General features: G+C 41.1%; 1 protein-coding gene and 1 pseudogene across 1 annotated transcript; one reads left to right on the forward strand and one right to left on the reverse strand.

The window, feature by feature from the left end:
• Window positions 1–4,513, reverse strand: part of LOC118842771 — a 43,901-nt pseudogene extending 39,388 nt beyond the window's left edge.
• Window positions 4,514–4,533: 20 nt separating this feature from the next.
• On the forward strand, window positions 4,534–27,376 carry LOC118844664 (zinc finger protein 420-like). Its single transcript, XM_036752603.1, has 6 exons — window positions 4,534–4,617; window positions 5,320–5,410; window positions 18,415–18,504; window positions 20,627–20,753; window positions 21,455–21,550; window positions 23,003–27,376. Exons 2-6 carry the CDS (start codon window positions 5,378–5,380, stop codon window positions 25,135–25,137), a joined length of 2,481 nt encoding a protein of 826 aa, XP_036608498.1. The 5' UTR covers window positions 4,534–4,617; window positions 5,320–5,377; the 3' UTR covers window positions 25,138–27,376.

Raw genomic sequence — 27,376 nt, forward strand, 5'->3', positions numbered from 1 at the left:
CCCATGACTCATCACACAGGAAGTTCTCTGCTCCCAGGCATGGTCTCTGGGCTTCCTGCCCTGGAAGAGAAGCAGCAGCCCCAGCACCCAGCAAGGCTCAATGAGATAAACTGAGTCACTCAAAGAAAACAAAGGCCACTCTGGCCAAAGGGCAGCACAGTCGAGGACAGGAAGCATCCCAGCAAGCCAGCACCATGCCCCAATTCAACAAGCCAGCAGGAGATCCTGAACTCCAATGCCACCAGCAGGCAAACACCAACACAGAGACGGGGTCCTCTTCCCCCCTCCTACGTGCCTCAGCAGAGCCAACTGAATGGGCAGAGGCCAATGCCAGGACACCTTGCATGCCTCAGCAAATCGGCAGATGCCAGCACTGGGACACCCCACATGCCTCTGTATAATCCCAGACAAAGAGACAGATGCCAGCTCTAGGAGCCCCCATGTACCTCAGCACAAAGGTAGATGCAAGTACCAGGCCCACCCCCCCACATGCCTCGGGGTAACTGTGGGGAAGAGGCAGATTCCAGTGCTGGGACCACTCCAACCCATGAGCCTTGGCTCAGCACCAGGTAAACTACCAGACCCCTAGAGCCTCCAGCAGCACCAGCTAACTTCCACCATGCCCCTTCCATACAGTTCCAGACATGAGGTCCCTTGTGGGCCTTAGGGCAACACCAGCAGAGCACCAGGCAAACAGCCAGGGCCTGCAATACCTGGCATGAGAAACTTGGGATAATGTCCCTTCCACCTCAGTAGCAGAGCTCAAATTAAAAAGTAAGAAAAAAGGCTGGAAAAGAGGAGCAAAAATCAACAACAAAAAAAAGAATCTGACCATAGAAAGTTATTATGGTAACAGGGAAAAGGAGGAGATGAACTCAGAATAGGACAACACATATGGGCAAAGCCCCAAAGAAAAATGGGAATTGGTCTCAAGCCCATAAAGAACTGATGGAAGAGTTCAAAACAGAGTACAGAAATCAAATGAGAGGTAGAAGAAAAATTGGGAAAAGGTGATGCAAGAGAATCATGAAAAAATTGTCAACAGCTTGGAAAAAGAAAACAACTCCTTAAAAAAGTAGAATTGGCCAAATAGAAAAGAAAGTACAAAAGCTAACTGAGGAAAATATGCCTTGAAAATTAGAATTTGGCAAATGGAAGCTAACAACTCTATGAGACATCAAGAAGCAATCAAACAAAATCAAAAGAATGAAAAAATAGAAGAAAATGTGAAATACCTCATTGGAAAAACAACTGACCTGGAAAATCGATCCAGGAGAGAATAACTTAAGAATCACTGGATTCCTCAAAAACCATAATCAAAAGGAGAACCTGACCAGCATCTTTCAAGAAACTATCAAGGAAAACTGCCTTGACATCCTGAAATCGGAGGGGCAAATAGACATTGAAAGAACTCCCCAATCACCTCCAGAAACAGATTCCAAAATAAAACGTCCAAGGAACATTATAGCTTAATTCTAGAACTACCAGGTCAAGGAAAAAATATTGTTGAGCAGCCAGGAAGAAACAATACAGATATTGAGGAGCCAGGGTCAGTATTACACAGGACTGAGGAGCTGCAATATTAAAGGATCGAAGGTCATAGAACATGATGTTCAGGAATGCAAAGGAGCTAGGACTGCAACCAAGAATCACCTACCCAGCAAAACTGAGCATAATCCTTCAAGGGAAAAAATGGTCATTCAATGAAATATAATTATTTCAAGCTTTCACAAGAAGACCAGAGCTAAACAAACAAACAAAAAAGTGATTTCCAATAACAAGATTTACGAGAAGTATAAAAATGTAAAAAGGAAAGAGAAAACATAAGAGATTCAATAGGGCTAAAATGTTTATATACCTACATGGGAAGATGATATCTGAATTATATGAGGAAAAGTTTATAGGGGGGAAAACCCCACATGAATCATTCTTTCAGACAAAGGGGAGTGAAGGAGTTTTATTTCTAAGAATCAATTAATGCAGCAAAGGTTTTTGCTTTTTTTGGATAAATCTTTTAACAGATTACAAAACACCTTGCAATTTTTAGAAAAACACTTCCGCTGACCTAGGGAAACAACAAAGAAATAAATACACGTTTACCAGTTAAGAGGTAAGTAAACTCTTGTATTTTATAATTTCTACTTGAGTGAAAGTTATGAATGAGAAAAGGATGTCAGAAGTGAGAAGACATTTTCAATTATTCCCCCCTTGTCTTGTTGAAAATAAAAATCCACAGTAAATTTATGAGGTTGTAACATAAAACACATTTAATATGATACATTTTGTAAATCTGTCTACCTTTTAATTTGCCTGGGGCCATTTTTTCCTCAAGGAATACACATTATCATATGCAATAAATCTTGCCTCTCTGATTTTCAAAGTAACAATGCCTCAGAAGAGCAAGGGAAGACAGACACTCTCTCCTTTTTTAAAAAAAATTATTTTTGGAGGAGGGAAGGCAGGGCAATCTGGTTTAAGTCACTTGCCCAAGGTCACTCAGCTCGTGTGTCAAATTTCTGAGGCCAGACTTGAACTTAGGTCCTCCTGACTCCAGGGCCAGTGCTCTATTTGCTGTACCACCTAGTTGGCCCCCTCCCTTCTTTTGAATTCTTTCTCTTCCCCTCTTTGCAGATGTGGTGGGTTATATTTGTGGAATGTGACTTAGACTGTCTGAATCAGTAAAGGTGTTAATTAGATTTCTTGAAGTGGCTTCTCTCTCTTTTTATTCCTTGTTATAAGGGATGATTCTTTGTATAGGGAAGGGGAAAGATATATTTGGGTGGAGGAGACAATGTAAAAATAAACATATCAACAACATTTGAAAATTCAAATTTGGCCTTAAACCCTTAATAGCTTTGTGACCCAGGGCAAGTCATTTAAGCTTGCTTAATAATCAGTTTCCTCACTTCTAAAATGAGCCAGAGAAGGAAATGGCAAAGAACTCCAGCATCTTTGCCAAGAAAACTCCAAAAAGGGTGAGGAAGAATTGAATAGGATTGAACAACACCTACATTGTACCTACAATTTCCTGATTCTATCATCTTCTGTTTTTTTGAAAATTTGGACATTACTGTTTCTCCTATTTCTCTCAGTTCTTTCAGTACTAAGGGAGAAAGCAGGGCAGCTGGTGGTGCAGGGGATTGTTCTTTGTCTTTCATTCTGGAAGAGGACCAATGACACCAGGGGGGTGATATCTTAACTTGCAAGTGAATTGGCTTGAAGTGAGGCAGAGTTGGTCAAAGTCATCAGTCTCGCTCTCTCTTCCAGAGTCACCAAAGTCCAGGCACCAGACACAGGTCAGGACACCTGGTGATGGCTCCTGATGCAGCAGGAGGCCTTGGCCTTTTCCAGATCTCAGTTTGTCTGAGGTAACACCCATTCAGTGGTTAAAGGCTTGGTAAGAATTGAAGCAAAAGATGGCCTTGTTTGTCTTCACAAAAGAATCAGTCTGGGAGGGTAAGACCCTCAGAATTTCTTGATGCTGTGGATAGAGTTCTAGGTGCGGCATCAGGAAGACCTGTGTTCAAATCCAAGTTCAGGTACTTGTTAGCAGTGTGACACTGGACAAGTCACTTCACCCTAGTTTCCACATCTATAAAATGAGGTCTATAACAGCACCTGCTTCTCAGGGTTGTTGGGAGGCCCAGATGAGATAGTCACTGCAAAGTACTTAACAGTGCCTGGAACACTGGAAGCCCCAAGCAAATGTTGGCTCTTACTTTCATTTATTCCATCTACCAAACGACTGTCATTCTCCAAGGGCAGCTAAACGCTGTATGTCCTGGTTTTTGCTTGGGTCCGTCTCCTTGACAGAGGAAACAGACACAAAGTGGGTGCTTACGGGCTCAGCCTCCAGCCCTCCTCCGTGTTCCTCATCCCATGAAGCCCACACAGGACCTGGCCTTTCTCGGATCCTCGGGTTTTCTCCAACATTACTTCCCCAAAACACAGCCCAGGCCACAACAGAACCTTTCGTTGTCCCCCGGGTCCCTGATGGTGGCCAGTGCCCTTTTCACCTCTCCTGCTGCCCCGGGCCCACTCGTGTACTGCTCCTGAGGTGTGGAAGCCCCCGGGGGCTGAGCGAGCACTCCTGGTCTCCAACTCCCAGCTAGTGGTTTCCTTCCTTAGAGCCACCCCTTCCCTTCATTGCTAGTCACTTCCTCTGGGAAGATGGTGGGGCAGAGGAAGCATTTCCTTAGAGCTTCGGCCTGTTGGGACTAGCTGCTGGAGTAGGAGAGACCCTGGGGTGGATTAGACTGGGAGGAGCCCCAGGGTCCCCCCCCCCCCGCCCAGGTCTGGAACCCCACTCCTGGTGGTTCCCCGTGGGCTCTGGGGCTGTGAAGACTACGTACGAGGTAAGAAGAGGAGCAAGAGAGAGGGGCTCCCGGAAAGAAGGGCCGAGAAGGGCGAAGGAAGCAGGAAAGACATTCCACGGCTGATCCCTAAGCATGCGCAGAAGGCGCCTCAGCCTGCGGACTACAATTCCCAGAAGGCCGTGCGTGCCTTGCGTCATTGTCCAAGCAAAAGGGAGTCACTTCCACCTCGTTTTTTCTTGGCCTCTTCTGAGTTTGGTGGTGGCGGTTTCCCCTCCTCCGTGTTGAGCTCAAGTGTGAACGGGTGAGGGGCAGCCGAGAGCGGGGCCAGGCCTTGGAAGAGGTCGGCTGCGGGGGTGCGGCCTGGGGAGTGGCTGGGGAACTCACAGGGAAGGCGGGGGTGGGGTGTCCGCCCGAGGAGGGAGGAAACCCCCGAGGGCTTCCAGGGGTCTGAGGGCGTCCCGTGGGGGGTGCGGGTTGGAAGAGGGCAGGCAGAGGTGGGGTCTGGGGGTGGGTATTAATCATCCTTAAGTCAAGGTCGCGTCACGTCACCCCGGTAAGGCCCTGCCCCTCCGGGCCTCGCTCCTTCTTCCCCTGTCCCCAGGGTCCGAGGGCAGTTGTTCACTGTGTGTGTCCCTCTGGTCCTCGGTCTGGCCTTCCCTGTGGCGTTATCTCCTCTTGGCATCCTCCGGGGCATCCCCTCCTCCAGGAAGCCTTACCTGATGCTGCTGTAGGTCCCCCACCCCCACCCCAGGGACACGTGGCTGTTATCCATTTTTGTTTCTAAAGAGAAAGTGCCCCCCCCAGCAGACAAAGTACTGTTTACTCCCCTCCCCACCGTAATGACTCCCCTCCCCCCCAGGAAAGGACTGTTTCCTTTTGGTCCTCTTCCTCCCCTACCACCATAACCCCAACCCCACCACCACCAAGTGGGGATTTCTAGTCTCTGAGCAGGGCAGACTCACAGCTCAGACCCTCATTCTCATGGTTCTCTTTTCCTCCCCAGCTTAGCCTTCTGTGGCCTCTGCCCTGCCCTGGTAGGTGGAAGGCTTGAGGAAGAGGGAATGGCTCCTCTGCTGATGGCCAGGCCTGGACAGGTGAGTGCCACCTGCTGCTTTCCTGAAATTCTGTCTCAGGCTAAAGACTGGGATGCCTTTTGTCTCCTGTGCTACAACCCTAGAAATTGTGGGCATCAGGGAATCAAATATTTAGAGCTAAATGACACCATAGACACCAATTTATCCTTCCCCCCCCCCCCCACAAAGACCTTAAATTTACTTTGTGGGTTTTTTTTTTTGAGTTCCAAATACTTTTCTACCTTCCAGTCCTTTCCTCACCCATTAAGAAGGGAAACAATAGGATACCCATGTTGGATGTGAAGTAACGCAAAACATTTTCTATATTGGCCCTGTTCCCCAAAAAAGTGCAGTGAAAGTGAAAAGGAATATGCACTCAAAGTTTTCAGTTCTTGAGTTATATTTTATAATTAATCCTTTGGAATTTTCATGGTTTGTTTTAAAATTACATAAGCTGTTTCGACATATAAAGAAAGGTTCCCACCAAATTCCTTCTACAAAGAAAGATGATGTTGTTACCTAAAGCAGGGAGAGATTGCAGGGTTTACATCAAGGTTATATGTTATGAGAATGGATTTATATTAAGCATTAATATTTGGTTCAAATTAAGAAAACTATTAACATAATAGACTATACTAATAACACAAACAAAAAAGACATTCTGCAGACAGACAAGATTTTTGACAAGATATGACAAGAATAAAGGAAAATTAAGATTCTCTGAGGTTCCCCCTCACATTCATCAGATTGGCAGAATTGGCAAAAAAGTAAAATGAGGAATTCTAGATGGTCTGTGGGAAAATAACTACATTAATATGCTTCTGTTCTGTTGCTGGCATTTCTCCTGGAGTTGTCGGGCAGTAAATACCATATCAACTGTTCCTGGGCCCTTTCTGAAGCCACACTGGCTTTCAGGTAGATGACCATCTTCCAGGTGAAGGATCAACCTATTAAGGAGGACTCTGGCAAGAATCTTGCCAGCAGTGACTAAGAGAGAGACTTCTCTCCCCCCCCCCCATTGTCACAGAACAATCTATTTCCTTTATCTTTATAGAGATGGACAGTGGAGGCATATTTGAACTCCTGGAGGATTACTTCCTCTTGCCATATGACCTGGGAAATTTCATTCAGCTTCTGCATGAGTAGTGGACCCCCTACCTTGTAAATCTCAGCTGGAATAAAATCAGCACTGGTGCTTTGCCACAGGAAAGGAGCCTAATAGCATTCAAAACCTCTTTTTCAGTTGGAGCTTCAGCTAGGGAGGGATTGACTTCGACCTGAGGTAAACAGTCAGTGGCCTCAACATTGGTTGATGATGGTCTGTTGAGAACCCTATGGAAGTGTGCAGCCCATCTCTCTGGGATCCTGTCCTTATCAATAATCAGTGTGGCTCCATCAGCACTGAGTAGTTGAGATGCATCGTAGGTCTTTGGCCTGTAAATAACCTTCAGGGCAACATAAAAGCACTTTGGATTATTACTATCAGCATAAAACTGAATTTCATCTGTCTTTTTACTGAGGAGAGAATCCTGCATCTCTAAGCTTTGCTTGTACTTTACTTGTGATGGAATTAAATGCTGCCTTATAGATCTGACCAAGGCCTTTGATACTTTTGGTTGTGAGGGCTTGTGGAGAAGTTCATCAGCATTGTACTTCAATTTCATGACGGGCACGCTTGCCCTGCTTCTAGAGAATGGACAGCGCTTTCATGCCTTCCCAGTCACCAGTGGAGTGAAACAAGGCTGTGTGCTTGCTCCCATGCTATTTAGCATGATGTTTTCATCCATGCTGTCAAATGCTTTCAGTGAGTATGAATACGGTTTATAGGATGTTTGTAGTATATCCTTTCTTGAAGCAAAGGTGCCTCCTTTTATAAATTCATTTAATAGATGAATCCTTTTGTTAATGCAAATAATCACTTCTTTATTGGTTAATTGGGTCTTTTTTGTTTTAAATTAGCATTCTGCATATTTGGTTTGGTAAATCAGGGCACCTGTGTAGTTAAAACACATATTTTTGTCATTTCCTTATTATCATTTGGAAGATTGTTTTGAGACTTCCTATACAGATTCGTAATCAAAACTGTCACAATGACTTCATGCACATTGGATCCTCAAATAAAGCCATTCACTTGCTTTCAATAGCAATATGCCACTCACATATGAAGAGGAGAGGAACTTGTCCTCCAAAGTCCTGAAGTTGGACTTCCATTAGTGCCTCAGGGCAGAAATGCAGCTTACATTGATCCTTCTTAGATTCCTTCTTGTTAGATTCAGCCCAATCTTCTAACCTCTTGGAGTCTTTTGGATCCTTGTTCTTTTGTCCAACCTGGAGGAAAGGGGTTAAATCACTAGCCCACCAAGGACTAAAGTCACCAGCCTAGAGTATGAAGAATCAGTGTTCTTCTTTACCTTTGTGAAGAATTTTCCAAATGTTTGTTGCCTAAAATGATTGCTGATCACAGAATGTCCTTTTTTTAAAAGCCCATCTGTGTAAGAAACCATGTGAGGGGTAACTGAATGTACACAGTAATTGAAGCAATTATGGTTACTTCTCCAATCAAGGCCACAGCCTCTGAGCTACCTGGGTCTTTTAGCAACTGGGTATCCCAGAAGAGACATGATACCAGCCTACTACTAAGCTGTCAAACAGCTATATATGGGGACCTCTGGCTGGAGGACAAACTTCCCTGAAAACGTGTAAAGGGCACATAGGGCATTGGAACAGAGACTGGATCATCAGTGTAAGGAATGAGTGGTTAGAGAGCAATTAGAAAAGTTTCTTTTAACTTTTCTGTAAGGCTTTGTGCTATCTCACCACAGTCAATTCAGGAAAAAGACTTCTTTCCTTCACCCTCCAAATTTGATCCTCCTGTATACCAAAGAAGTACTTATACAAAAATACCAATGATAGTGACTTTCCCTGAGAGTTCATAAAACATTTTTCCCTAGTAGTCTCCATCTTCTTTTCTATCAGAAGTGGTAATTTTTTTAATTTATGGAATAAAGCAAGCATTTCCATTGTACAGTATAGTAAAAAAGATGATTATACATGAAACTGCAAATCTGCCGTGCACAACTTGCAATTACATGAAAATATCATGTAAATTTCTTTTTTTTTTTCTTCCCATCCCCCTTGCACCCTAAAGATGGTTATCATTAGACACAAATAGGGGTGTGTGTGTGTGCATGTGTGTAAAGTTATTCTCTACACATCAGTTTATCCTTTTCCAAGACCCTCAATTCCCTCACCCTCCTGGTAAATAGTTTACATTTGAACTTAGAGCTGTAGCTGGGTAAGCACAAATGTTTTTGGTATTTAAGGAATCAGTCACATTTCAAGGATGTGGCTGTTGAAGTCACACAAAAAGAGTGGGTACAATTGAAGCCATCTCAGAAAAAGTTGTACAGGCATGTGATGCTGGAGAAATATAGGAACTTAGTGTCTTTGGGTAAGAACAGGCTACCCCTTTGGAGTCTTGATATATATTATGACAGCTTTCAAGGTTTTAACAATTATTCTTTGGCATGCAAGAGAAACATACTCCTAATCATCTCGCAGGCAAGAGACAGATTACTTGTGCAAACTTTCCAGGAAAAGGGGGTCTTTGCTTAATATGCCTGGAAATTGATTTCTTGATTTGTTGTTATCCTTGAGAATGTATCTTCCCCTCTCTGTTGCTTCAAATCCAGGCTTTTCTTTTTAAGCCCAATGTAGGTTTCATCACACAAAAATGTTCTCACTCTCTAAGCAGGGAGTGAGTCCAATGAACTATTTTTTCCTAACTCCTACTCAGTAATCTATTCTACCCTAATATAGGATATCCTTTGTACTATGCTTGAGGCCTTCCTAGCATAGCTACTTTTTTTCCCAAAAAGGGATAAAACTAGTTTTGAATTCTTTTATTAGTTTTATGGATGCTTTTTAAAAAATGTAATTTCTCCTCTCCCTGACTCCTGAAAAAAAAATCCCTACTATTCCCTCCACCCAGCCCATTGAGCCCCATATGTTTGAGAAACAAAAATCTCAGAAAAAACCAGCTAATCTAGTGCCCTTGGTGGTATAACATTCATATTGGAGAGAAATCTTATGGATGTAGTTAATGTGAAAAGGCCTTCTTGAGAAAACCAGAGCTTAGTGTGCATCAGAGAATTCATACTGGAGAGAAACCTCATGAATGAAGTAAATGTGGAAAGGCCTTCAGGAGGAAGTCACATCTTACTGCTCATCAGAGAATTCATCCTAGAGATATGTATTATGAATATAAGGAGTAGGAGGAAGATTTCCTCTACAACTCAGATGGCAGTGTACATCAAAAAATTCATGCTGGAGAGAAATCTTATGAATGTAGTGAGTATGGAAAAGCATTCAGATAGAAGAAACAACATAACAGTGTGTCACAGAATCCACACTGGAGAGAAACCTTATGAATGTGGAAAGGCCTTGAGGAAGAGGGGATAATTTACTGTACATCAGACAAGTCATACTGTTGACATCCTTAATAAGTTTAAGGATTGTGGGATGGCTTTCCCCTACAACTCAGATTTTAATCGACATCAAAAAATTCATACTGAGGAGAAACTTTATGAATATAATGAATGTGGGAAGACCTTCAGAGTGAAGATACAACTTACTCCTCACCAAAGAATTCATTCAGGAAAGAAACCTTAAGAGTGTAATGCATGTAGGGTGGCCTCTAGATAGATGATAGTATTTTATGTCCATGAGAGAGTTCATCCTGGTGAGATTCCTCATGAATATAAGGTGTGTGGGAAGGACTTCTATTGTAGTTCAGATCTTACACAATTTAACAGTGCATCATAGAATTCATACTGGAGAGAAACCTTATGCATGCAGTGATTGTGGAAAAGCCTTCAGATATAGGACACAACTTACAGTGCAGCACAGAATTCACACTGGAGAGAGACCCTATGAATGTAATGAATGTTGAAAGGCCTTCAAGAGGGAGTCCCATCTTACTGATCATCAAAGAATTCATGCTGGAGACATCCTTAATAAATTTGAGGAGTGTGGGAAGACTTTCCCCTACAACTCAGACCATATTTGACATCCAGAAATACACACTGAAGAGAAACCTTATGATTGTAATGACTGTGGGAAGACCTTCAGAGTGAGGGTTCAGCTTACTCAACACCAAAGAATTCATTTGGGAAAGAAACCTTAAGAGTATGATACATATAGGAAGGCCTTTAGATACAGGACACTACTTTATGTCCATCAGAGAATTCATGACACTCCTCATGAATGTTAAGCAGTGTGGGAAAGGCCTTCCATTGCATTCAGAGCTTATTAGACATCAAAAATTTGCATTGGAGAAAAACCTTATGTATGTTGTAAATGTGGAAAGGCCTTCAGGAAGAAGCCAAACCTTATTATGTATCAGAATTCATACTGGAGAAATTCTTTATGAATGTGAGTAGCATGGGAAGGCCTTCCATCCCAAGTCAGATCTTTCTCAACTTCAAATAATTCATCACTTCTGAATGTAGCAAGGGAAAGTCTTCAACCTAAATGTATCTTTTATGCAACATCAGAGCATTCATACTGGAGAAAGAATTTATAAATGTAGTGAATGTGGGAAGACCATCAGCCTGAAGACACAACTTGCCCAACATCAAAGAATTAATTCTGGAGAGAAACCTTTGGAGTTTGGGGAGGCCTTTAGATTAAGGACACTACTTTATGTCCATCAGATAATTCCTACTAGAATGATTCTTCATGATTGTAAGGAGCGTGGAAAGATTTCCTCAGCTGACTAGACTATAATTTTGAGTCCTGTGATGTAGTTCAGAGATTCCTTATTTAGGCATCGTGGGAGCAGAAGATCTCCCTCCCCTCTGTAGAAACCTGTAAAGGGGCAAAGATTTAGTGTTATTCTCTCATGGTCTCCCATGGGCCTTCAGGGAAGGAGAGGTTAGGCTTGCTGAGGCAGAGGTTACTGAGTGCATAGTGATACTGGGAGATCTTTAGCATTCACTTTGATCCCTTGGCATATGGTAGGAAAGGTGTTTTGCGATGACCTCTTGGCCATAAGATGAGCCTCAGCCTAATGTGTGATGAATAATTGTTGATGGTGCTTTCAGATATCACAATCTGAACTGTGTTCCTAATGTTGCTGGTGTTGCTTCTGCTCCTATTCGTTTTTGGACTCACCTTAATTAACACAAGGGCCTGTGGCAGATGTTGGTGCAATGTGATTTCTGCCCTGTCCTCTGAATCGAAGTGCAGGTAAACAGCAGGGCTAATTTTGACTTTCTTATGGTAGCCAAATGCCTTGTCATCTAATTAGTGACACATGAAAAGATGAATAAGATTCCCATTATGGGTAAGGAATATAAATAGGGAGTTTTCAATGAAGAAACCAAAGTGATCAATAATAGTGCAGAAGTACCCTAAATCACTATTGATTAGAGAAATGCAAGTGAAAACAACTAACATGTCACACTACCTCAGGTTGTCCAACATGACAGAAAAGGAAAATGACATTCCGGAGGGGTTGTGGAAAAATAGGGACACTAATGCACAATTAAGAACTGGTTGTGTTGGTAAGCAAAATGGCCTTTGTTTTCTTTGAGTAATCCTTACTAGGTGCTAAGCCCCAGGCCCAAACCCCTATTAGGTGTAAAACCTTAGTGGGTGTGGATTGGCAACTAAGGTGGGGCCCAAGGTGGGGCTAACTCCAGAGAGGGCCTAGTTTACATGTCTGGGAGAGCAGAGGCTTTTAGACCACGTGGGTTTAAGTGCACCTCTTTGTGACGATTCTAGGTCACCCCTGACTCTGAAAAAGATATAAAAACCAGGGGTTGGCTGTCTGTTCTTTGGAACTCTTTGCCGCAGCAGTGGTGGTGCGCGTGACTCTAGGCCAGCCCTTGTTCTGAGCTCCTAGGCTGAACCTAGATGTTGGTAACTATGCATCTGTATTGGGTCTGTCTGTTGATGTTTGTAATTTGTTTGTATTTTGTTCTGAAGTTCAGGGTACTGGCTTTTTCCCCTGAACTAAGTCAATGATATTTGTATGCTGAATTAAAGTAGGCCTGTCGACCCCTTCACCTTGCTTTCCTTAGTTAAGCAGATCAAAAGAACCTGTGCTGTTGGCAGCTTTCTGGGTGCTGGCTGTGGGTGGATCTTACGCTCCCACAGAAAATGCTAGCCGGATTGTTGAAACACTGGTCCAACCATTTTGGAGAACCATTTGGAACTGAGCTCAAAGGGCTATAAAACTGCGCATACCATTTGACACAGCAATTCCGCTGCTAGGTCTGTATCTGAAAGATGAAAGGGACTTATCTGTACAAAAATATTGATAGCAGGTATTTTTCTGGTAGCAAAGAATTGGAAATTGAGGGGATGACCATCAGTTGCTGAATGGCTGAATAAGTAGTTGTATATGATAGTGATGGAATATTATTGTGCTCTAAGAAATGAGGGGGGTGGTTTTGGCAAAACCTGGGAGATCTATATGAATAGATGCAGACATAAGTAAGCAGAACCAAGAGGTCCTTGTATACAGTAACAACAATATTTTAATGATGATCACATGATTATTTGTGAGTGACTTAGCTATTCAGATCAAGAAAATGATCTAAGATAATTCCAGAGGACTCATGATGAAACATGCTGTCTGCCTCCAGAGAGGGAACTGACAAACTTAGTGTGAATTGAAGTATATCTTTTTACTTTTTAAAGTTTTCTTGCTTTTTTATTACATGACTAATAAAAATGTTTTACATGCTTTCACATGTATAAACGATATATTTCTTGTCTTCTTAATGGCGGAAGAAGAGAGAATTTGGATATTGTGCTGCCAGTTTTAGCCAGATTCCTGCAAAGTCCAATGTGAGCCAATTTTCAGAGGTACAGTATTGGACTCTAGGGTAGTAGAAAACTTGTTGACTGACTTGTGTATACACCAGCCAGAAGTGGATTCTTTAGGCACTCAACTAATCCTATGACCTAGTCACCTGGTCTTTTCTGCTTCAAAGAGTTGGGAATTATTTATAAATAATCACTTACAAACCCATTGTCCCAATGTGCCCATCCCCTCAACCACATATGTCCCGTCAGCCTCAGTGTCTGGAGCTGTTGCTCTCTTCCAGCTCTTCTTCAAAGATTTTGAGGGGTAGGTGGGCAATATGTAATCAACTTGTAAAGTCAGGCAGGAGTCACAATGTGGTGGGCTTTAACTTAGCAGTTAATGTTTTATTCTAGAGTCATTCAGAAGGCTAGTTAGAAGCCTACACTGGGCTCTGCTCCACTCCCAGCTCCATGCGATATACCTTACCCAGGTACCATCCAGGCTGTCCTGTGCTGGAGCCCTGCTTGCCTCTGCTATTTTGTGGGTTCTGCAGTTCTAGAATTTGTTCAGAGCCATTTTTGTAGGCATTTAGAGCATCCTGGGAGAGAGCTTTAGGCAAGTCCCTGCTTTCCAGCCACCATCTTGGTGCTGCCCCCCCCCCACATGTTCTAGTTCTAGATAAAAATAAGATTAGATTGCCTAGTAAGATAGCACAAAAGGGCCTATATCTTATACTAACTACTTGCTCTGATCACAGAAATTTGCTATAGAAGGAAAAAGCAGGGACATGTGACATACCCAATATGACAAGATAAAACATTCTTGCTTTGTTTAAACTCAGATATAGTGTGTTGGTAAGCAAAATGGGCTCTTAGCACTTAGTTCAACCAAGTACCCTTGAAGAGTTTGGCTTTTGTTTCCTTTGAGTAATTCAGTGTATTTCATTGAGTCTTACTAAGTGCTAAGCCCCAAGCTCTAACCTCTATTAGGTGTTAACCTAACCTATGTGGATGTGAACCTCCCAGAGTCCTAAAGGGAGGGGCTAACTCAAGAGCCAATCATAGGAGCCTAAGTTTTGGTCATTCAGATGACATTTGATGATGTCTGAAATCCTATAAGAAGAGAAGACAGAGCCATTTGCGCAGGGCTCTCATTCTTGGTGGCGTTTGGAGACTCCCAGGCAGCTGTAGCTAAGAAGCCCTCCAGCTCATAAACCCGGGTGTTGGGACTTTGTTAAACTCTGATAACTATGTATTGGGATTTGAATCAGACAAGGTCTGTCTGTTGATGTTTGTAATTTGTTTGTAATTTGCTCTGTAGTTCAGTGTGCTGGTCTTTCCCCTCAACTAAGTGAATGATATTTGTATGCTGAATTAAAGTAAGCTTGTCAACCCCTTAAATGTTGCTTTTCCTTACTAAAGCAGATCAAAAGAACCTGTGCTTTTGCAGCATGCTGGTAGTGTTCTTGTTATTGGGGTTGTGTTGGTCTTTCACCCCCACAGTAGCTGCTAGCTGGATTGTTGAAACATATAGTTACAGTTCTTCAATCATGCAGTATCCTTCTCCCCATAGCCAGACTCAGGAATAGTCAGGTGGGAAACATTCCTTTCCAAAAGAACACAATGGGGAAACTGAGCAGGAGGATTCCATCCTAGATTGAGACCGATATGAGGTCCTCTCAGCTTTTTCCAAATGCCTCCACCTACCCTCTGAGTAGCTTGTGGCATTTCTCTCAGATTCTGATTTAATGCAGATAACTATACCCAAATTCAAACACAAAACAGGTTATGGTCCCAAGAGCCTTTTACCTTAAATAGCAAGTCTCACAAATCACAGCTTAGAGCTGGATACAGCTTAGAGCCAGATACAGTTGCTTCTACTTCTATGGAGCTGCAGTAAGCAATAAAGATTTACCAGGATTCTCATACATAAGGGTTTTCATTAAACATCATTCCCTCTCAAATTTAAACTTGTCCTGGTGTAAAAGCCAATCATTAGAATCCTTTCTATCTATTGTACATAAACTTGCAATTTCTGAGCAAGCCAAGTTCATTGTTTAGAATTTACATAACTTAAACAAGTTCTTTTCCCAGGGCTGATGACCTTGCCTGTGCAGATAGTTTCCAAGGGCCTTGACAGTTTTACAAAATACAGAGAGTTAACATGGTCTCCAGAAAGGGGTTAATAGAAAAACCTTGGGCCTGTTTGCTATCCTTTACTGTTTCCCTGAGCATACTTATTCAAGGTCAATCCAAATACACAACAAACCTAGGAATGAAACTTAAATAAAATTTAAAAATTCACAGTCGGTTTGGACATAATTGTCATCAATATCAAATTTCTGCAATAGATTAACTTACGAATAGAAATTTAGTAGGCTTTCTAAAAATCATGCAAAGGATTTTACAAAACTTTTATTCACAAAAATATTTCCCTGTCTCAGGAACAGCTTACATTTCATCTTGATATTATTAATTCTTAAGTACTAAAGAATTCTTAAATTTGATCACCAAACCTTTTCACATAATTGAAAAGAAAAAAGAAAAGTAAACCTACTTTTGTAAATACTAGATTTAAGCAATAACATCAGTACCTTAGTTAACAATTTCACAAATTTCCTAAATGATAGCAAAACAATTAAAGACAAAATTTGGTAATTTATGATTTCTTAAATCACAACACTACAAAATATTATAATGGTCAAGTAGAATGATTTAAAAGTTTCTTAACTCAGTACAATTCTTAGCCTAACAACATTTAAATTATAAAAGAAATTGCTTTTCTGACAACACAGATGATACAGTTGTTTACCAAGTTATGCAATAAAGGACAATTTTAGAAATACAACAATACCATAAACAACTATCATCTATTTAAAATTTAAAACCAAAACCAATTAATTCTGGTGGCTTTACCTCAGTCACATGCGTTTCCACATTGCCTTACGCAGAGAGTCATTCATCTCATCACCATTGGCATAAACCTCACATTGAAGAAAATCTACATAAGGTTAATGAATATGAAGCAATTATATTCAACTTAAAACAGTTTGCATTTAAATAGCATTCATTTTATGCCAAGCATTGTGCCAAGCACCTTTACAATCATGCAATCTTTGTAATATCCCTGGGAATGAATTCCACCACCATCCCCTTATTGAACAGTAAACTAAATAGAACTTTCTTGGGGTATATAGTTAATAAATTTCTCAATACCAGATAACAATAAACACTTTTTAAAATTATTCAAATATACATTTCTAAGTTCCATTCACATTTTTCTTGGTCAAGTTTTACAAACAGTTTGGAATCACCTATTATAATCAGGTCGGTTTAAAATGTACTGGGCCAATATTCTAACGACTTCCTTTGGCCCAGGTAAAAAGGAAGCCTAAGGAATTTGAATCATTGCTAACAAGGTATAGTCAGTTTGCCCTCCAAGCAGAGGAGTTTGATAGTTAATTGAACAGTAATAATAACTCACAATAACGAATATCTTTGCCATAGTCAATTTCCATATTATATTTAATAGAACCCACTCATGAATCTAGCCTGAAAGGTGGGTGGACATAATTCCTTTTATCTCTCCAGAAATTTATTGGTTTTTAACATTAAAACAGTAATCCCAAATAACCTAGTTAACAATCTTAGAAGTTTCGTTAAGTGCTGGTCGAATTGTTTTAGCTGTAAGCTCCTATTAACTACAGGTAAAGGTAGAAATACCTGGTGTTCTAAATGGCACTTGTAAAGTATAACAAGACAGGGTTAGCGAGACTGATAAAGTAACATAACTGGTTTTATGCAATTGTTTCCATTTTGTAGTTTCGACAAAATTCAGATTAAAAATTGCTTTATCTAACACCATTTCTGGCTCATAATGTTCACTCAAGTTTTACAAGATAGGAGAATTTTACTACAATTTAGAAATACAATAATGATACAAGCTGAAAATTTGAGATGACATTAATTGCATTCCAAATCATTACATGTATTGGGCTTACCAGGCGTAGAGGTTTTTCTTCTCTCCCCACAGTTGCAGAGCCTGGTTGTGGACTCAGAGGTGGTCGAGTCAGTGATTAGGGAAAGGGGAGAGAGAGGGACTAAGGACCAGGGAATGCTAGGAGGCTGTAGAGTCCAGCTTCTGAATTAAAGGTCCGAGGAGTCATTGAGGAGGGTCCCTGAGGAACCTTGCTTCCTAATAGGGGTTTCTCAGCTCTGGGGAAGTTGGAGCAAAAATTCCAGGTTCTGGTGGTGTGGGAGCAAGGACTTTGGGGCTTGAGAGGAGAGGTTCCTCTGCTTGCCTAGAAGTGTGGGCTTCAGGGTGCCCAGGGCTACAATATTCCTAGGAGTTTTCCTTTTGGGATCTTTTTCAAGTGAAGAAGGTGCCTCAGCCTCCAGACTGTGATTCCCAGAAGGCTGTTCATGCCTTGGGAGCATTTTCCAAGCCTAAGGGCTGGGGATTGGACTTCTTCCTGGTATCTTCCCCACTTCTTCCATGCTTGCTGCTGTTGCCTTCCCCTCCTGGGTCCTGAGCTCAAGTGTGATGTTGGGGGGTGGGAGGATGGGGAAGGCAGCTGACAGCAGGACGCGCCCAGGCAGAGGCTGGCTGTGGGGTCTGGACCTGGGGCCTGATTAGGAGCTCAGGGTCAAGGGGACAGGCATCTGCCTGAGGAGGAAGGAAGCCCCTGAGGGCTTCCAGAGGTCTGGGGCTGGCCCGTTGGGGGTGGGGCCCGGGTTGGCACACTGAGGTGGGTTCTAATCCTCCTTAAGTCACAGCTGATCCCATGACCTGAGTCAGGCCCTGTCCCTCCAGGCCTTAGTCCTTCCCCTTTGCCCAGGGTCTGAGGGCTCATACTCTTGATGTGTGTCTGTCTAGTCCTTGGTCTGGCCTTCCCTTTAGCTTCATCCCCTCCTCCTGGAATCCTCCAGGGCACTCCTTCCTCCAGAAAGCCTTCCCTGATGCTGCCGGGCATCTGTTCCCCCCTGCCCAAGGATTACCTGTCTGTTCTCCAGTTTTGTCTCTAAAAGGATATTGCCCCCAAGAGAAAAATGACAGTTTCCTTCACCCCGCCCGCCCAGGAGAAATGACTATTCATTTCTAGTGTTCCCCCCCCCCCCACCTCCAGCCAGGGCAGAAGTGGAGATCCCTATTCTGAGCAGGGCAGATTCACAGCGTGGCCCCTCATTCTCATGGTTCTCTTTCCTCTCAGCTCTGCCTTCTGTGGCCTCTGCCCTGCCCAGTAGGTGAGAGCCTTGAGGAAGAAGGAATGGCTGCTGTGCTGACAGCCAGGACCCAACAGGTGAGTGCCACATGTTGCTTTCCTGAAATACTGCCTCAAGCCATCTATCTCTTCTTTATTCATAAATTGTTCACCTATCCATAAGTCTAATAAGTAATAATTCAGTTGGTTTTTTTCTTCCGTTATTTGTAGCTCACCATCTTTTTGTTGCTTATTAAATATGATTATATTTAAATTTTTTTATGTTCTGTCAGTCATATCTTCCAGTGCTTCTCAGAACTCATATTTGTCCTTTTTACCTATATAAATGACAGTGTGATTCCTATGCCATTTTTTTTTAGTTGTCCTTTACTGGTGAGAATCCAGTTTGTTTCCAGTTCTCTGTTGCCCCAAAGAATGCTCTTATGAATGTTTTTGTACAAAAACTCAGTTGTGGCCTTGGTCTGGTTGTACAGAAAGGGAATGGTGACATGGTACAGTGAGAATAGCCCTGGATTTAAAGCCAGGAGGACCTGGTGTGAAAGTGCACATCTACCATTTATTCCCCTTTTGACACGAAGCAAGTCACTCTCTCTCTTTTCTATGTGTAAAACGAGAAAATTGGACTCTGAGGTCTCTTCCAGCTCTAAATATATGAATTGGAAAGTAATGGTCCTTTAACACCCTTTCCAGCAGTAAAAAATGGTTCACACGCTGTTACAGAGAGGTGATTGTAGTCCCCCATGCTTACCTTTGCTCTCAGGTTTCCAGGAGCATTGAACACTGTTCAGTTCAGAGCAGCACATTGTAAGAAGCACAGGGATTGGATGAAAACAGGAAGGAGGCTGCCTTGGTTGTGAAGAAATCAGGCTGATTGGTCAAAGGGACTGGGCTTGTTTAGTTTGTAAGAGAAGACTTAGGACCACAGGATAGCTGTCCTCAACCATGTCATTTTCATTGTTTATTTCAGCAAGTAGAAAAGGAATTAGCCACACTGCTGCTTCAGCTCAGAGGGCAGAAGTAGGAGCCATGGGTGTACACATTGTGAAAAAAAAGACGCACATTTAAAATTGTTGTCGTTGGAACCATTTACAACAATAAGCATTTACTAGGTACCTGCAGAATGCCAGGCGCTGTGCTAAGGGTGGAGGAGACAAAGGATGGCAACAATGACTCCTGCCCTTAATCAGGAAGGAATACTCTTGTAAAAGTTTTTATTCATTTAATTTTTAATTAATGGAATAAAACAAGCGTTTGAAAAACAGTAGGATAAAAAAGATGATTGCACATGAAGCTGCAGATCTATTATGTGCAACTTGCTGTTCTTTTTAACTGCACTGGGATGCAGGTAAATAAATGAAACAATCCCTTGTGGCGATGAAAGCCGAAATGACTGAACAAACAAAGGTTCAATCTTTTTGGCCTATCAATTTTATATTAAGCAGTTTATATTAAGAAGAATAAACTGGGACCAGGCCCCTTCCTCAACTTAGGGCTAGACCCAGAATGTAGGAAGAGATGTTCTTTCATACATTAAAAATAAACAGGACCAATTAATCAAAAGCAAATAATGCCATATTAGGCAATCTGATTTCTAATTGGAGGAAAGATTAGGGACTTTCCATGTTTAAGGTCTGGGAGGCAACAGGTTCAATTCCTTGAATTCAGAAAAAGAGGTGTCCCATTCCCCCCAGGTGTCTGTATATAATCAAAGGAACTTGGAAACATTAATTATTCACTATAGGGCCAGTTTTCAGAGAAGATATGTGGACGGCTTGACGTGTAGAATTGTGAGAACTTACATCAGTCTTTTTGGATGTGACTGGGTTTCTGGTCAGCATAATCTGCGTCCTCAATTGAGGGTCACTAAACAGCAGGTAGAGGTGTTCCGGTTTCCCAGCCATGCAGGCCTACTTTCAAAGGATGCAGTAAGGTTTTTCTCTCAATTCCCAAAACTTAATAATTTTTTCTCACAAGACAGAGGTTGGAGTAGACCTAAAATTGAACAGAAAAAGAACTGAACTACCTCTAGAATTGAGTCATAAAATCAGTCATTGTGGTTGACTGAATTGCTTCAATACCCTGTACCACTTGCTGTCCTAAAACACTCAATGCCCTCAGTCTACTGGCAGGCAGTTTACATTTGAACTTCATAACACTTAGAGCTATACCTGGCTAAGCACAAATGTTTCTGGTATTTCAGGAATCAGTGACATTCAAGGACGTGGCTGTGGAATTCACCCGGGAGGAGTGGGTACATTTGAACCCATCTCAGAAAAAGTTGTACAAGCATGTGATGCTGGAGAACTATAGGAACTTAGTGTTTTTGGGTAAGAACATCTTCCCCTTGTAGTGATACATGCTATGTTAACTTCCAAGATTTTAACAGTTATTCTTTTGTATACAACAGTAAACTCTTCCTAATGCTTTTGTAGCCAAGAGAGAGATTACTTGTGCTACCTGTTTCCAGAAAAAAGGGTCTTTGCTTAGTATGCCTGGAAATAGATTTCTTGATTTATTATCTTTGAGAATGTATCTTTCCCTCTCTGTGGCCTCAAATCTAAGATTTTCTTTTTAAGCTCAGTCTAAGTTTCTTCATACACAGTGTTCCTACTCTAAGCAGGTAGTGAGTCAATTAAACTATTTTTTCCTAAGTCCTACTCAGTAATCTGTTCTACCATAATACAGAATGTCCTTTTTTTCCCCTTTGTACTATGCTTGAGGACTTCCTAGCATGCCTACTTTTTTCCTAAAAAGATTTAAACTAGTTTTGAATTCTTTCATTTTGTGTGTACTTTTTTTTTAATGCAATTTCTCCTCTCCCTGACACCTAAAAAAAAAAAACCTTACTTCTCCCTCCACCCAACCTATTGAGGCTCACATATTTGAAAAAAACAAAAATTTCAGACAAAATCAGCTAACAGTACCCTTGGTGGTATAACATATTCATCACCCTTATTCTCCCACCTTCTATGTTCTATGATGGAACTCTGAGATGACTCTCTAGCATTTATTCGTTTTCACTGAATAGGATTTGCAGTTTCCAAACCAGATGTGATCAACCAGTTGGAAAGAAAGGAAGCATCTTGGATTCCAGAGGCAGATATTCCCAGAAGCAGCTGTCCAGGTGACTACATATAAACCAAGCAAATGGGTCATTGCAAGATAGTGATCAGTTGGTCATTTGGGGTCCAAACTCTTGTAAAATGAACAGAGTGGCCTATCAAGGCTTCTCAGGCTTGTTGAGAGGAGCTGAGACTTTCAAACTTCATTTTTCACTCCAAGAGGTTATATTTTGTATTTATCTCTTTACTGAAATGTACCTCCACTCTCTCAAAGAAAGTTGTTGCCTTAGTAGAGAGCAGTCATTTCTCTTCTGTTCCTTGAAGATTGCCTTCTTCTAAGCAGGCATTCTACTGCTGTACTTGCACAAATTCATTCTCCCTTTAAAAATAAGTACATTACTTAAGACATTAAGTAATGTGCTCTTTTTGCTTCTTAATTCTCTTCTAATATTTTGTTTTGTTTTTATGATTGTGGTGCTTTGGTCTCATTACTTTTAAAAAGATCTAATCCTAACCCCATTCCTCTTTCTTCATTCTGTCATGTTATGTGTCATCCAGTTTTTCTTTATGCTTTGAAATTATGTTTATAAAAGCACATTAATATGCATCTGACAGGACTTCATAACCCCATGATTGGACCTGTAGGTTTTCATTATTTTGCTATTTCACTAAAAGCTGTTGTGAAAAATTTTCCTGACAGTGCTTTGTTTGCTTTCAGTAACATTGAGGAACCAGACCTAGTCCTGGAACCATTGGACCAAAGGATCTGAACAGTTTTGTAGCCCTAGCTGAAATTGCTGTTCCTTTCCAGAAAAATGGCAGCAGCAGCTTAATAAATAGCTATTTCAACAGAACTGCTAAAATTTATCATTTTAACTTAAATTTGCTAATCTGATGACTTTATTGCTATCTCCAAATTGTTTTCATTTTCACTTCTTTGATTACCAGAGTTTGAGCAGTGTTTCAGGTAATTATAAATAATTTCTCTTGTTTAAAACACCTGTACATCTTACTCTTACAGATTTCAATCAATTCCTTTAAAAGTCGCTGGATTTTTAGAGAAAATTCACGGCAACATATTTTCCCTCGTATTTCTTCTTTATTCTGTTTATTTCATGTATCTATTTCTCTTCCTCATTCTAAACTCTATATTCTTCCTCTTCAGTCTTTTGTCTTCCTATTTTCACCTCAGATAATGATACATTTGCAAGTCTCAGAGTCATCTGTTTTTTTTTCTGAATAGTCTTATTCCACTCAAATGTCATCCAACTAAAGAAGAGTAAGGGTTCATTCATCTCTCCAGGTAAATTCATCCTCAGTCAAATCACTTACATGTGTTATCTTTGAGTCATCATACTTTCAAATAAAATAAATTGATTCTTGGTGAAAGACTAGAGAGACTAGCCTTCATAAATAAGAAAGCAAGAGAATAGCTCTGAAACCTGTGAGCAACTAAGGACCTTGGGAAAGGGTAAAAAAGGCAGAGTTAACCATCTCCTTATTCTTCCTTTCAGAGAGCAGAGAATTGACTGGAGATAAACCTCCAGAATGCAATGAATGTGGGAAGGCCTTCTGGAGCGAGGAGCATCTTACTGTGCATCAGAGAATTCATACTGGAGAGAAACCTTATGAATGCAGTGAATGTGGGAAGACCTTCAGGAATAAGACAAAACTTAAATTGCATCAGAGAATTCATACTGGAGAGAAACCTTATGAATGTAGTGAATGTGGAAGGGCCTTCAGATATAAGATACAACTTACAGTGCATCAGAGAATTCATACTGGAGAGAAACCTTATGAATGTAGTGAATGTGGAAGGGCCTTCAGACATAAGACCCAACTTACAGTGCATCAGAGAATTCATACTGGAGAGAAACCTTATGAGTGTAGTGAATGTGGAAGTGCCTTCAGATATAAGACCCAACTTACAGTGCATCAGAGAATTCATACTGGAGAGAAACCTTATGAATGTAGTGAATGTGGAATGGCCTTCAGATATAAGATACAACTTACAGTGCATCAGAGAATTCATACTGGAGAAAAACCTTATGAATGTAGTAAGTGTGGGAAGGTCTTCAGGGATAAGAGAGAACTTAAAGTACATCTCAGAATTCATACTGTAGAGAAAACTTATGAATGTAGTGAATGTAGGAAGGCCTTCAGATGTAAGAGATACCTTACTGTACATCAGAGAATTCATACTGAAGAGAAACCTTATGAATGTATTGAATGTGGGAAGGCCTTCAGGGATAAGACAAAACTTACAGTTCATCAGAAAATTCATACTGGTGAAAAACGTTATGAATGTATTGAATGTGGGAAGGCCTTCAGGGATAAGACAAAACTTACTGTGCATCAGAGGATTCATACTGGAGAGAAACCTTATGAATGTAGTGAATGTGGGAAGGCCTTCAGGGATAAGACAAAACTTACAGCGCATCAGAGAATTCATACTGGCAGGAAACCTTATGAATGTGGTGAATGTGGGAAGGCCTTTAGATGTAAGACATACTTTACTGTACATCAGAGAATTCATACTGGAGACCACCTTAATAAATGTAAGGAGTGTGGGAAGGCTTTCTGCTACAGCTCAGATCTTACTCAACATCAAAGAATTCATACTGGAGAGAAACCTTATGAATGTAATGAATGTGGGAAGGCCTTTAGGAATAAGACAAAACTTACAGTGCATCAGAGAATTCATACTGGAGAGAAATGTTATGAATGTAGTGAATGTAGAAGGGCCTTCACAGATAAGCTACAACTTACAGTGCATCAGAGAATTCATACTGGAGAGAAACCTTATGAATGTAAGGAGTGTGGAAAGGCTTACCGCTACCACTCAGGTCTTATTCGACATCAAAGAATTCATACTGGAGAGAAACCTTATGAATGTAGTCAATGTGGAAGGGCATTCACAGATAAGCTACAACTTACAGTGCATCAGAGAATTCATACTGGAGAGAAACCTTATGAATGTAGTGAATGTAGAAGTGCCTTCAGATATAAGATGCAGCTTAGAGTGCATCAGAGAATTCATACTGGAGAGAAACCTTATCAATGTAGTGAATGTGGGAAGGCCTTCAATTATAAGATACAACTTACAGTGCATCACAGAATTCATACTGGAGAGAAACCTTATGAATGTAGTGAATGTGGAATAGCCTTCAGATATAAGATACAACTTACAGTACATCACAGAATTCATACTGGAGAGAAACCTTATGAATGTAGTGAATGTGGAATGGCCTTCAGATGTAAGATAAAACTTACATTGCATCAGAGAATTCATACTGGAGAGAAACCTTATGAATGTAGTGAATGTGAGAAGGCCTTCAGGGATAAGTACCAACTTACAGTGCATCAGAGAATTCATACTGGAGAGAAACCTTATGAATGTAGTGAATGTGAGAAGGCCTTCAGGGATAAGTACCAGCTTACAGTGCATCAGAGAATTCATACTGGAGAGAAACCTTATGAATGTAGTGAATGTAGGAAGGCCTTCTGGACGAAGAAGCTTCTTGCTCTGCATCAGAGAATTCATACTGGAGAGAAACCTTATGAATGTGGTGAATGTGAAAAGGCTTTCAGATATAATACACAACTTGTGAGGCATCGCAGAATTCATACTGAAGAGAATCCCTTTTAATGTAGTGAATGTGGGAAGGCCTTCAAGAGTAAGACACACCTTACCGTACATCAGAGAATTCATACTGGAGAGAAACCATATGAATGTAATGAATGTGGAAAGGCCTATAAGAAGATGTATCTTACTGTGCATCAGAGAATTCATACTCGAGACATCCATCATAACTAGGCAGTGTGGGAAGGCTTTCCCCTAAAACTCAGGTCTTATTTGACATCAAAAAAGTCATACTGAAGAGAAATTTTATGAATGTAATGAATGTACAGAGTGAGGGTACAACTTACTCAACACCAAAAAATTCATTCAGGAAAGAAACCTTAAGCGTATAATGCATGTAGGAAGGCTTTTAGATAGAGGACACTACTTTATGTCCATCAGAGAATTCATGCTAGAAGGAAGGAAGGAAGAAGCTACATCTTGCTGTATATCAGAGGATTCATACTGGAGAAATTTTTTGTGAATGTGAGTAATGTGGGAAGGGCTTCCATCCCTTCAGATCTTTCTTCAAATAATTCATAGCTTCTGACTATAATATACAAGGGAAGGCCTTCCACCTAAATGTATCTTTTACTCAATATCAGAGCATTCATATTGGAGAGAGTTTTTGAATGCAATGAATGTGGGAAGACCTTCAGCCTGAGGACACAATGTGCTCAACGTCAAAGAACTAATTCTGGAGAGAAACCTTTGAGTTTGGGAAGTCATTTAAACTAAGGACACCACTCTATGTCCATCAGAGAATCCCTACTTGAGCGATTCTTTATGATGTAAGGGGTATGGGAAGATTCCCCAAGTTGACTGAACTGTGATTCTGAGTCCATTGATGTAATTCAGAGATTCCTTATTTAGGTGCCATGGGAAAAGGCCTGTAAAGGGGAAAAGATTTAGTGTTATCCTCCCATGGAGCTTCAGGGAGGGAGAGAGTTATGCTGGCTGAGGCAGAAGTTACTGAATGGATGTTGGTATAGGTAGAGCCTTAGTGTTAAATTTGAACCCTAGGCACATGGTATGTAAGACTCTTGAGGATGACCTCTTGGCTATGAAATGAGCCTGAGCCTAATGTGTTGATGGTATTTGAGGAATATTTCATCATTTGAGCTGTGTTCTGATGTTACTTCTGCTCGTATTCATTTGGGTAGCCACCGTGGACCATAAAGATTTGGACTCACCTTAATTAACACAAAGGCCTGTGGCAGATGTTGGTGCAGTGTGATTTCTGCCCTGTCCTCAGAATTGAAGTGTAGGTAAACAGCAGGATTAACTATGACCTTCTCATGGTAGCCAAATGCCTTGTCATCTAATTAATGACACACTTGAAAAGATGAATAAGATTCCCATTATCGTTAATGAATATAAACGGAGTTTTCAATGAAGAAATCAAAGCGATCGATAATAGTGAAGAAGTCCATTAAATCACTATTGTTTATAGAGAAATGAAAACAACTTTGAAGTAACATGTCACACTACCTCAGATTGGCCAACATGACAGAAATGGAAAATGCCGTTTTGGAGGGGATGTGGAAAAATAGAGACACTAATACACAATTCAGATCTAGTCCAACCATTCTGGAGAACAATTTGGAACTGAGCCCAAAGGGCTATAAAACTGCATACTATTTGACACAGCAGTACCACTACTAGGTCTGTATCCCAAACAGATCAAAGGAAAAAGATGTATATGTACAAAACTATTTATAGCAGCTCTTTTTGTGGTGCCAGAGAATTGGAAATTGAGGAGAATCCCATCCTCTGGGAAATGGCTGAACAAGCTGTGGTGTATGAATGTAATAGAATACTATTGTGCTATAAGAAATGATGAGCAGGTGGATTTCAGAAAAACCTAGAAATACTTAAATGAACTAATGCTGAGTGAAGTAATGACAATTTAGATTTCAAGATCTTCCCACCCATTAATAGGCCCATGTGACCTGCTTACATGACAGGGAGGAGAGTGCTGAGAGGAAAGGGAAAGTGTGCCACAGAGCAAGTTAGAGCCCAGGGAGAGAGCAGACATGCTGGCTGTGCTGTGAGTGATTGTCGGTGGCAGGGCCCCAGCAGGGGGCAGGAAGGTTATGGGATGGCTTGGCTTGCTGCTGTGATGTCATGTTTTAGATTCTTTGCTGTTATTATAAAGTGGACTTCCTGGTTCTGGAATTTGTTTGCTGCTTGGATGAGTTGGACTTAGTGGTTTTGGGACCTGGTTCTCTGGTATCTGAATAAATTTACTTTTTTAATTCTTCTA

Source organism: Trichosurus vulpecula, chromosome 3 (genome assembly GCF_011100635.1).
Source record: "Trichosurus vulpecula isolate mTriVul1 chromosome 3, mTriVul1.pri, whole genome shotgun sequence".
Taxonomy (NCBI): Eukaryota; Metazoa; Chordata; class Mammalia; order Diprotodontia; family Phalangeridae; genus Trichosurus; species Trichosurus vulpecula.

Bases quoted from the DNA above. Each gene is read 5' to 3' on its own strand.
- LOC118844664 (XM_036752603.1), top strand. From the start codon at position 5,378: ATGGCTCCTCTGCTGATGGCCAGGCCTGGACAG. The intron at 18,505-20,626 runs GTGAGTGCCACA...CTGGTATTTCAG, and splicing joins TGACAGCCAGGACCCAACAG to GAATCAGTGACATTCAAGGA. The intron at 21,551-23,002 runs GTGACTACATAT...TCTTCCTTTCAG, and splicing joins TCCCAGAAGCAGCTGTCCAG to AGAGCAGAGAATTGACTGGA.